Here is a 12,389-nt window from a genome sequence, read left to right as displayed (position 1 = left end):
TACATTAAAATCTGATACATTTAATAGATGATAAGATAAATTTGTCCTTAATTAAGAGTAGTATATACAAAACATAGTAATAGTCTTTTTTACCATTAAGTGGATCAAAATTTAACTGAGGCATATGATACATATCAAACTCTGAAGACTATACATATAGTTGTCTTGGATCTCGGCCTTGCAACTAAATTCACGTGGAAACGATTCCATAATGTATAAATATATATATATGTATATATATGTACCTGTTGAATAGTATATTATGCATGGCTTAATTAACACTACCATATTGAAGCAATTGAGTTGGCTTCACATGGCCACTACAATTTCTTCCACACTATTTTACCTCTAAATTAATCACATACCTACTCAATTATTAAAGCAAAGTAGATGCAAAGCAAGAGATTAATTAAAAAAGTGCAACATAAACAAATATACTCACCAATAAATTGCACATTTAGTTGCACATATACTTCTAATATCTTATTAATTTCAGCAGTGGATTTGCCGCCATTAATGGCCATCTTGAGCTGGAATCCTGTTCTCGGTCCAAGAGAATCAAGTGTAGGGTGCCCTAATTTCCAGACAAGCACTAGGTTTCTAGCTTTAACTAACCATCAAGCTAAAACCTTTCTTTTAAAAAAAAAAAATATTGAGATGAGTTGAATTGTTGTCCATTTTATCTATTATTCCATTTTTATTTTTTAAGACTTTTGAGTGGTGGAGGAGAGGTGCCTCGTCAGGATCCATGGCCATCATGGAGAGCCCACTTACAATTATTGGGATTCAGTGCCAGGACTGGATTCAATTAATGGTGGAGGTGTGTTTATTAATTATTTTACCACTTGGACCAAAGGGTAAGATATCAAATTCCAAGTATTTATTTTAACTTGTTGTGTAGTATGCTTTAAAGTTTAAATATGAGATTAGATGCATTGAGCTTTCAAATCTGGGAGAGTTAGTTAACCGCTTCAAAATATAAGTTGTGATTTATATAAAAATCTTAAAATTTTTAAAAATATTATTAAATATAGAATTTTTTTAATATAAATTATTGATCTAGTCAGCAAATATTAAAAAGTGACTCATAGAAAAAGAATCACACTTAGTCTTATATCTAAATTTTAAAATAAATTAGACGCATGAAAAAATTAGTAGCAAATTTAAAACATAAACTCTGAGATAAATAGAATAAAGTTAAATCAATAGATAGAGAAGAGAAAGATAGAAAGACGAGATAAACTTGTTCAGTATGAAAGGTGTGATTAAAATTTTGTCAACAATAGTGGTGACAAGGGGAGAAGAAATATAAAAAAGCATTGCTTCTAGATGGATATTGTACGTAGGGGAAGTCAACATGACTGTGTTTCATGCATGATATATATATATATATATATATTTTATCTAATGGTCATTGAAGCAAAGGAGTTTTATCTTTTCTTTTTTTACCTCGCAAAACTATGGACTTGACCTGATGGCTGGATTCGAGCTGATTGATGTGAATCGTATTAGAAGCTAAGCAACTTGTTCTTCTCTTTCGTTGCACTTCTCAACTTGCACAGCTTGCTCGATGTTATGCCAGCTCTAGACATCACAGTTTATTAATTAATATATACACTTTTGACTGTAAGATATGTACGTAGGACGTGATAGATCTCCAACTCCTTAAGACCCACAACATAATCATGCATTAAGCCGTCATCTACTCTGGATTCGAGCTGATTGATGTGAACTAATTTTTTGGTTGGAGGCATTAGATGTTGCCTGTCTCAATCCCACGACCATTATTATATACAGATAAGGGCAAGATCTAACTAAATCTAATCCCACTAGATATGAAGAATATCCGACATCACCCTGTGATCCATCACCACCCAAAATGTCTTTGGTCTTAGTCTGCCCCTAAGCTCGGTCAGAACACGATCAGCCACACAAGCCACCGAATAGAGAACCTTCCTTGAATACTTTTCCCACTCAACCTCCATGTCTCCATCTCAAATAATATACTCTCCATCACCTCTTTCTCCTTTTTCCATCTATTATTGGAGTCCTTAAGCTAACCTAAACAAGCCAACAAAGGATGGAAATAGGTCTAATAAATTATCATTCTAACAGTTTGATCGTAATGGGGATAAAGGTTAAGAGTGAAAACAAATAGACACGGAATATTTACGCGGTTCCTTTAATTATCTACGTCCTTAGGAGAGATATGATCGATAGAACATGAGTCACGAACACTAACTCATCTTGGCTTCTTTCCTGTTAGAAATAATGGAAACTTACGATATATGTTTCAATTAAACTAAACTGTAAACTGTTCTGGAATCAAGTGTCTCAAACACTAACGTGATTATCATATATAAATCCAATATCAGGGCGTTAAAACTGTTAATTCTAATTCAATTCTAATTTAAATCAAAATTTATATGAACAGGATCAGAATTTATTTCGGACCATATTAGATAGCCAGTTAATCTAAAAACTTAACTTCTAAGTAAAATACTAATAATATATATTATGTCTTTAAACAAACCCACTTGCTCTCTCCTCATCCTCCACTGTGTAACCTTGTTGCCATACTAATATACTATGCCACATGCTCTTCTACATCCCTACATTTCCTCTCTCTCTCTCTCTCTCTCTCTCTCTTTTTGTTGCTTATCTGGGGAGTACGGCCCAAAGTTTGCCACCAAACCCACTTGGGACGTCCTCTTCTCCTTTTTTAATTTTTAATTTTTTAATTTTAATTCCTTCTTCTAGAGAGAGAGAGAGAGAGAGAGAGAGACGTTTAAGGACTAGTAAATGGGTAAATGCACATGGGCGGAAGTGCTGCACTTCCAAGTTATATCTTCAGATGCTCACGTAGACGTAGACACTCACCTTCACCCCCTACCTTTTATATATATAGAGAGAGAGATATATACCCCTTCCCTTTGAACTCAACTTGCGTCAAAATAACTTCCGACACCATCCATGGCTAGTGATGGGAGCTACGATTTGGATAGGATTGACGTGCCGGAAATCGATAGTAAACTCCTCATGGAGTTGTTAGACGAGACGTGCGCCGACGAGGCCGAAGACAGTAGGCTCGGCGACGTCATGAGCTCGTTCGAGGCCGAGATCGGCTCCGATGGCCCGTTGGTGATCGGCGACGGCGAGCATAGTGATGACGGCGGGTTGGAGGATATATTGTCGGATCTCGACGGCTGTGATAGCTCGACGTCGATGACGTACGCTGTAGATGACCCGTTCGATTGGGCGGAGATGGAGGTGGGGCCGAGCTTGCCGGGGGATGACGTGGGTGGTTGGTTTGCGGAGGGAGAAGGTGGTGAAGGGGGGATGGTTGGGTATGGTGAGATGAGAGAGTATACTGTGTATTATTACTATGGGGAGTCCGAGTCTTCCATGGAGCAAGTGTATAGTCCATTATGGGAGTGAATCGCCTTGCTTGTTTCTAAGTTCTAATTGGAGTGGAGAGAACACTATTTTAACTTTATTTTCAATTATAGTGCATATGAGTAAATAGATTTAGTTTCTTTTCTCTTCTCTTTTTTGCATTTTATTTGAAACTTCATCCAGTTAAATGATGAAAAGATATAAATATTCTTATTCTCATTTACTTGCATTCTTTTAGGTTAAGAATATTTATGTACTTTTCTCTATAAAATTACTTGCAAAATTCATAGTTTTTCAGGAGGGCTTTCTTGTTTGCATACTTATGTCCCTTTTTAAAGTTGATATTTATATGTATATCACTCAACATATGTTACTTCTTAATTGTTTTTTAATTTTAATCTGAGTAATTTAATAGAAAAAGGTAAAAATATTCTTAGTTAAGAGAAATGCTTAAAAACTAGAATAGAGATCTTTTCATTATTTTATATTTAAATGAATCAAAATTTAATGATTAGGCAACTCTAAGAAAACTTCACAAATAAAAGTTTGAAAAAATATAGATGCAAAAAGTTGTGTGTTTTGAGGGCCATACATGAAAATGTTAACTTTACAAGGATATCCTACTAAACAAGAGCATATATGCAGAAAAAATATAGACACTAGATACTTTATAAGGGTATACATACAAATAAAGAATTTGAGTGAATACGTGCAGACAAAACATAGATTTATTTGATGCTGTTTTACCAGCATATAGATGATGATTTCTGTTTTCTTAGCATTAAGTTAGAGCAAGTATAAATACACATTCTCATCGTCATATTGGGAACAGTATCGCCTTAATTGTTTTCGTAGATATTGTGAATAAACTATAAGGACTATTAAAGGAGAGATGGATTTGCACAGAATATGAAGAAAAACTTTCAGTCAACAAACCATCATTCAAGCCGTTCCCATACCATACGTCACTAAGAGCAGAGATCAGGGTTGAATTCATTACACATGAAAGCTGATAAATTTTTACAGAGTGATGTCTCTCCAATCCTATTATGATAGAAACAACCTGAAGGTCTCATCAGAAGCCTCAAATTGCAGGATTCTGAAAGATTTTAAGACGTGCCTTCTTACATGTATTGTATATCAAAACTGACATAATATACAAAGCAAAACTCATTTTTAAGGGTTTCCCTTTGTAAAGTCCAAAAAAAGGCTACAAAAATATATTGAGCCACATGCGGAACGCAGTCCTGCAAATGATTCATGGTGGAGCAAAGTGAAAAGGAATCACATAGAATTGGATTCTCTTTCAAGAGTCAAAATTTGGCTGGTAAAATAAATTAACCAAAAGAATGCTTCTGTGTCATGTGTAAGATATAATCAGCACTCTATACGAACAGCACCACTTTCTGATGATATGAACTTGGGTTTCCTAATCACCTGCTCTAAGCACTGTATGATGTCCCCGATCTGGAAATCTTCACAATCCTGAATAACTAGTCCACATTCATTACCCTTTCCTACAGCCTCCACATCCTGCTTCTCCCGCTTTAGAGATAAACATGAACCCTCGAACACGACCTCCCCACTCCTTAACAGCCTCATGGTTGAGGATTTGGTAAAACGACCATCAGTGATCCGGCATCCGGCAATCATCACATCTGGACCTTTGGATTTGCTACGGCCTTTGAGCTCAAAGATACTGAGGACCTCAGCCTCACCAGCAATCTGAGTCTCAGAAGTCCCTGGTGCCTTATCCACAATCAGCTTGCCCATTTCCTCCAAGAGGTGGTAAATTACCCGATGCAGGCATATCTAGATAAACAAGGAAAACAACATGTCAATATACGTCTATCACTTCCTATACTAGTTAATAGACAATTAAACAACAAGATGTGATTTCACAGTTGTAATGGAAGCATACTCACTATGTTAACGAGCTTGTTTATGGAGAAGAAAATCAAATATTTATGGGCACAGTCAGTTACTTCAGTTTACAGTTATACAAAATAATACATGTAAAGAAACTCTCTGTCAAAGCCGAATATAAAGAAGTTAGCCAACTATAAGAAGTTGTACAAAAGGAAAAGGAGGGGAGGGTATATATACAAATTGGTCCAAATCATCTTGCTTACTGTTATCAGTTATCACATTCATACATGTTGAAATAACTAGAAAAAGGAAAGGATAATTTAAGCCGGATATTGCCTCAACATTTGAGATTCTTATCTCTATCCAGTTCATAAATTTCATTTAATGGTAGTTCTTGTTAGTCCACAATTTAATTCTTTTCAAAAAGTCTCTAATACTTAAATGCAATAAGAATGATTCTGAATGTAAGACAAATTAGAAATGAGATAACCAAAAAAATAAGTGTAGCTCTGAGATAGCTGTTGTTGATCTTGCTATTAGTCCAACTTTTGTAACTTCTCCTTTTTCTCTGATTTCAGATTCCAGAAACAGTACTGAAGGTTAATTAGCAGTTGCAGAAAGGAAAAAAGTTTTGCAGCATAAGTACATTAGTACCTTGATGTTGGCCTGATTAGCGGCCAAAGTAATGGTACTTGGTGGACTACGTATGTTAAAACCAACTATGCACGCATTGCAAGCTTGGGCCAGATCAATATCAGATTGAGATATTGGTCCAACACCAACATGAACAATATTCACCAAAACCTGGATAAGATGTGGAAAATGTCAGTGCATCGAAGAGGGGAACTTTTGGTTAGAGAGAGAATGGAACTTGAAATTACATGAGAAGCAATGTGATCAACATGCTCAAAGAACAGAAGGAGAAGACATGCTATGTTTCACAGTTCCATTACAAATTGAAATGCAGTTCCTACTTTACTAGTAGGAAAAGACATAATTTACTCCTATAAGGTATTCTATTCATCAAAACTGATTAACTTTCATGACGATCACAAAAACTAAATGCATACATCTCTCCGTGATAGCATCCAATAAATTTAAAAAAAAGTAAATATATGCCGACTTTCCAACAGATGGGAGGGGATCCATTAAGACAATATGGAAAATGTCATTTCAGTACCTCAAATTTAATGAACCTAATGAGCACACTAGATGAACCTTATGGATCAGTTGCACTTCAATAAATACACCAAATACATGGCCCTTAAAGTAAAATCTCGAATGTTTTCTGAATGAATAAGTACCTGTTGACTATTCATACTTCTCAATGCATCTGTAACTGCTTGCACAGTACCTTGCACATCAGCTTTTATAATTATGGGTAATTCAACTCTTACAGGTGCATCTTCTGAAGCTTTTGGCTCGTCAATCTTCTCTTCACTGATCTTCCGGAGCCTATCTTTCTCCAGCTTCTTCTTTCTCCCTTGGCTAAGCATCCTTGCTCTTTCCTCTGATTCCACAACAACAATATCATCACCAGCCATAGGAAGGCCCCTCAGTCCTTCAATCTCAACAGGCATTGCAGGCCTTGCCAACTCGGTTGTCTTTCCAAGCATATCTCTTATAACCCTTATCCTTCCCCACTCTGCTCCCACAACAATGTATTGCCCGCATGCTACTGTTCCAGATTTGACAATTGCCGTAGCCAAAGGTCCCTTGCCCCTATCAAGTCTTGCTTCTACTACATAAGCTTGGGCAGGTCCATCAATTCTAGCCTTCAGATCCATCATCTCAGCCTGAAGTAGCAAAGCTTCTTCCAACTTATCAAGACCAGTTTTTGTTGAGGCAGAGACTTCAACAACTTGAACATCACCACCCAAATCCTCTAACAATAATCCTTCCGAACCAAGCTGAATTCTCACCCTCTCTGGATCAGCTGCTGGCTTATCACACTTGTTGATAGCTACTACAATTGGAACATTGGCTGCCTTCGCATGGCGCATAGCTTCAAGTGTTTGTGGCATCACACCATCATCTGCTGCTACCACAAGCACAACAATATCCGTAACGGCAGCACCTCTAGCACGCATAGCACTGAATGCAGCATGGCCTGGCGTGTCAAGAAATGTAATAAAGGCTCCTGATTGCATGTCCACAACAAAGGCACCCAGATGCTGGGTAATTCCCCCAGCTTCCTTCGCTGCAACAGATGTTTGGCGCAAAGCATCTAGCAGAGAAGTTTTACCATGATCAACATGCCCCATAACTGTCACAACAGCTGGTCGTGGTTGAAGCACTGCACCTACATCAGAGTGTAACCTTCTGACATTGACCCCTAATTCCTGGCACAGGAGGAAGGATCAAAATGAAGCTTATGGTTGCAGTGCAAAAAAGCAGAACGTATAAAAAGGAAGAAACATTGGTTTCACAAATCAGATAGATTCAGCGATATGACGTCAATATATATATGACAATTCTTTCTTTTTTTTACCCATCTGTAAACATGTTTCCACTATTAGAAAACACTTATCTATATAACTAAAAGTCATGAGAAATACCATTGCAACCAACTCAGCGACGTCGATGCTGATAGGGTCAAATTCTGAGTCAACTTTCTCACCAACATTTATGAGAATGTCTTGTAGTGCATGAATAGATGCACCGGTTCGCTTAGCAAGCTCGAGTATTGTCATGCCTTCAAAAATTTCAACCATTTTATCTGGAGAAGTTTTGACAAATAATTTTGGTTTTGGAGGAACATATGGTGCTTCCACAGGTGCTTGATTCCTATTTTCTCGTTTTACTCGCTTCTCTTTCTCTTTCCGGAGAGCTTTTAAGCCAGGAGCTTCTTCCACTTTCCTTTTCCATGCTAACAGATCAACACTTGCATGAAAATTCCTGTACAAGATAGCACATTATTACCAAACATAAGTGAATCCCATATACCATACCAGATGAACAGTAAACCAGTACAGTTCTTTAATAAATTACTAAATGAATTACGTAGGGTAGATTGACCATCTAGTTGAGGCCAGTCAATAGAAGTAAACCTTCACAGGGTAATCATATTATGACGTCTAAGTTCAGGTGCTCAATACTACTTATCCAGGACTTAGAAGAACAAAGCACAATTTTAGCATGCAAAAGGAAAATGTAAGAAGAAAGATGGAAATATTAGAGAATAAAATCAATAGAAGATCAGTCAGCACACCTAACGATGTAGTGAGTTTCTGAACTTGTATGCTTCGAAGCACCTTCAATTATAGCACTGGGACAAAAATCTGCACCACAATAAGCATCCGTTAATCATAATTGACATGACAAAAATAGATTTTCCAAAATATCATATTAGGTGATACTATGAGAAAAACAAGACTATATTCTGCCTATTTGCATTTAGGGCTGACTGACAGAAAAGGAAGACAGTAGAAAATAGAGTACACCAGGTAGAGAATAGCTGAATGAAACAATCTGTAAGTGGAGCCTTTGTGGTTAACCTGCTATCTTTCTGAGTGAATCAGAAAGGCATGTTGCTCTATGATTTGAAAGCAAATGCACATTTGCGAAGCTGGTGTGGAGACCCTGCAAAATGTACAATGTAAAATGAGCTTTCCAAAACAAACAAGAATCTTTTGAATGTGTCACCTAAGTTAAAGCTTATGGAAGAGCAAGACGTGCTGCATCAAAATCAGTTCCCACTTGACATTTCTGTAAGATATTAGATATGCTTCAAATGATTATTGTACAAGTCTGAAGTAATTTGGAAAATAACTCAAGTTCTTATATTCCTTCTTTAAAAAATTAATATACAGAAGTTAAGCATTTAAATATTTTTTTAAAAATTGGCAGTGGTCCACATTTATATGTAGGCCGAGCAGTGGTGTATGCTTTATATAGTTCAGGTTGAGTTTTTTTTTTAAAAAAAATCAGAGAATGGAAATGAGAATAGAATTCATACAAGTAAACTTTCCCTGTTGTGTTACTGTGCTAGTACCACATAGGGAGCAGGAGCAGAACTTATCTCTTCTAGACATAATGAACTAAAGAGAAATTTGTCGTAAAATTCCTTTGGCCCATTTCAACCTTATCTGATGTAACAACAATTTGGTTTCCAAACAATATCATAGTAAATAAAATTACGTAATAAGAAAATAGAAAGGGCATTCTATCAGCATATTAAATTAAAAAGGCTATGTGTCAAAAGAAACATCTAACCTTTTTTCCTAACACCCTCCACGCCATTAATGTGGGCGCACCTTCTGCTCATGGAAAATTAAGGAACAAAATGAAAATGAAAACCGAAGTGACAAAAGCTGCAATGTTACTCATCATATGTTAAACGAAAGCAAGACTAAATGGAAAGTCACAAGGGGGCATTCTTTTCAAAGTAAAAATAGGCAATCATTTATAAAAAATATCTCATTATTATGATCTTAGGATAGGATATAAGAAATAATCATGGACAATTTAGGCGGTCTCTTTAATATAGCACCTCTAGGCAAGTTGCAGAGATAGATTATTCATTATATCATACAGGATTAAGAACACAATGAATCGCACTAACTTAGAAACACTGATATGGTATGCATACTACCCATGAATTAAATAGACTGTAACATATACATTATATCATAAACCGCCGTAAATGAATGAACTTTCTTGGCAACTACGGTCTGTCAAATAGGGCGGTTTCTGTGGTAACTGCGTCACAAGTTTTAAATCACTTGAAAGTTGAAACCCATCAGGGCTGCAACTCATGAGAAAAAAAATGAACTCGCCACATTGTTATAACCAAAATTTTGCAAGAATCACGGGGTATGTTGGCAATTAACCCAGTTCAAACTATATTCATGAAGTTCCTAGAACACACATCATCCGACGCCAAATACGGTACTGGAACACAAGAACAAGCAAACATAATGCCACCAAAGATAACTTTTCCTCCAGTAAAGTTACGATTCAACAGTAAATCACCACTAAATCATATATCAAGAGTCAAGACCACCTCAAAGATAGGAAATAAATACCGAATGAGGAACTTCGATTAGCTCCTCCACGGGCGGTGAAGACAAAGCGATGTTGAAGCCACCGGTCAGGGTTCCAGTTAGCGTCGGGGGCAGTGAGTACGAAAGCTATTCACGGCGATGGGCGTGCAGGGAGAAGGTAGAGCCGTAGAAAGGGCAAGATATTATAGGGAGGGAATTTGGGTTTTCTCTAGCCGAGCCAGACAGGGTTCCTTCCGGCAGGATTTAGTTTTGAAACCCGGACCAGATCTTCGGGTTTAGGAACGGATCGAGTCGACCCGACCCGGTAAGATGTCCATGGTCGGGGCTGGTCGGGTTTGTACGGCAGAACCCGAACCCGAATCCGGAACGACAACAGAGTGCAAGCAATACAGTATGCAACTGTCATTAATTTGAAGCTCAAGCAATCCTCTCAGCAGCACAACACCAAGCGACCTATAACTTTCTCATCAAGCAGACATAAAAAAAAACATGACTTCAATAGCGTAAACCATATGGAATATTAGAAAACAAAATTATATATGACCAATTCCAAAAACATAAAGCTCATATGGTTTAAGATTAATAGATTACTAAGTAATAAGTTTGACCTAGAGAATAGACAAACGCCTTTCACTAAGTAATAGATCACAAAAACATAAATGCCAGAAACATAATACAGGCTATTCTAGGAGGCGATCAAGAAGGAGCATAATTCAAAGGACTAAATACTCGATCCTAAAGGATTTGCTCCTAGATCGCAAGCTGGAGCAAGCACCCATGAGAAAAACCACAGTGGGCATTGACAAAAACGGACCAGACAACTCTAGCATCAATTATACATCTTTGAGCAGTGGAGTGACTACTCAAGAAAGTATTAGCAAATTACAAATAGATGTGATCATTGGGTGGGCTGAGCTCGAATATCTAATCACAAGCATATAAATTTAATGCATCTAGCGTGATGGCTTGAAGCCTGACAATAAACTAGTGATCATCAGCATAAAATAAATTGCGTAAGGGTCTATTGACCTAGTGCACAATCCCCTAGTGTAGCCTCAATAATACTCCGGTTCAAAAGAAATGTGCGTAACCGAGAGCACAAGATGAACAAATAAGGAGACATGGGTCTCCGTGCCAAATCCCCCTTTTAGGATTTAACCACTATGTTAGAGTACCATCGATCAATAAAGAGATGGAAGGAGGCTGACATAGCCCTGGACACACACATACACCATTTAGACCGAAACTTCATGAGTAAGATGGTTTTCTAGATAGCTACTCAGCTTAGCCAATCATAAGATTTTCCCACATCCAATTTAAGAATCTTGTTATGGTTAACTAAATATGTTAGCTCTGTGGTTTATGATTACGAATTTGCTTAAACTAATTCTAGAGTTAATTATGGTTGGAGACCAAACAAATAAAATTAACCTGCAAAAGATTGGAGGACGAAGTAAAGCAAAACAAAACTTCCCCAATAACCCAACCAGAAATTATTCTTCGTTATTAAGTAAATGCCTTGAATTAAAAGTCAAAAGCCAAAGGCTAAGAAACAAGGCAGAGCCATATTACCCCCAAGATACCCACGCTCTATTCACAGGTATTAAGATTAATTTACGTCACGTTCTTCTTCCCTCGTTATCCGAAAATTAATATTTTTTATAACGAACGACTACCGCATGTTGGCCATTAGCAGCAAGTAAAGTGGATCTACTACCGTCTACGTGCTTTCAAAAAGATAAGAGCCAAAGGGATAAAGTAGAGTCCTGGCAACTAATAGATCTTTCCCTCTTAAAGTATACTGAGAGAGACCTTGCCAAAATCCTAGTGAGCTCCACTAGTGTCCCTTTTCTTCTTTCATCCAATATCCACATCCTATCTCTCCAATATATTTAATCTTTGTCTTTTGGCTTATTCAAATGCTTTATATATCTGCCTTGTAATTTATTTAGACACGAAAAGTTAGCATTATCTCTCTATTACTATTGAAAGTGACGAATGAGCCCATTATTCTTCTAAAAGAAGGCTTCCTTAGCTGTATCCGTGCAATAATACTATCCCTGTAGAGCTTAACACCGCAAACTGAGTGCGATCGCGCGCACCGACGTAGTTTTGCAT

General features: G+C 37.1%; 1 protein-coding gene across 1 annotated transcript; it reads right to left on the bottom strand.

The window, feature by feature from the left end:
• Positions 1 to 4,352: 4,352 nt before the first annotated feature.
• LOC140768979 (uncharacterized) lies at positions 4,353 to 10,508 on the bottom strand. Its single transcript, XM_073109475.1, has 8 exons — positions 10,293 to 10,508; positions 9,481 to 9,524; positions 8,763 to 8,847; positions 8,477 to 8,546; positions 7,824 to 8,163; positions 6,570 to 7,607; positions 5,920 to 6,069; positions 4,353 to 5,208 (listed from the first exon to the last, which is right to left on the bottom strand). Exons 2-8 carry the CDS (start codon positions 9,505 to 9,507, stop codon positions 4,774 to 4,776), a joined length of 2,145 nt encoding a protein of 714 aa, XP_072965576.1. The 5' UTR covers positions 9,508 to 9,524; positions 10,293 to 10,508; the 3' UTR covers positions 4,353 to 4,773.
• Positions 10,509 to 12,389: the final 1,881 nt, after the last annotated feature.

The sequence above is a fragment of the Typha angustifolia genome, chromosome 10, assembly GCF_048772165.1.
Source record: "Typha angustifolia cultivar Huaian chromosome 10, ASM4877216v1, whole genome shotgun sequence".
NCBI classification, from domain to species: domain Eukaryota; kingdom Viridiplantae; phylum Streptophyta; class Magnoliopsida; order Poales; family Typhaceae; genus Typha; species Typha angustifolia.
The sequence above is the reverse complement of the archived record's forward strand: the minus strand, read 5'-3'. Positions and strand labels throughout refer to the sequence as shown.

What these genes read in the sequence shown, in the direction of transcription:
- LOC140768979 (XM_073109475.1), bottom strand. Translation starts at nt 9,507, where the DNA reads ATGGCGTGGAGGGTGTTAGGAAAAAAG. An exon ending in GGAGGGTGTTAGGAAAAAAG is followed by an intron (nt 8,848 to 9,480) that starts GTTAGATGTTTC and finishes TACATTTTGCAG; the next exon opens with GGTCTCCACACCAGCTTCGC. An exon ending in GAAACTCACTACATCGTTAG is followed by an intron (nt 8,164 to 8,476) that starts GTGTGCTGACTG and finishes TATCTTGTACAG; the next exon opens with GAATTTTCATGCAAGTGTTG.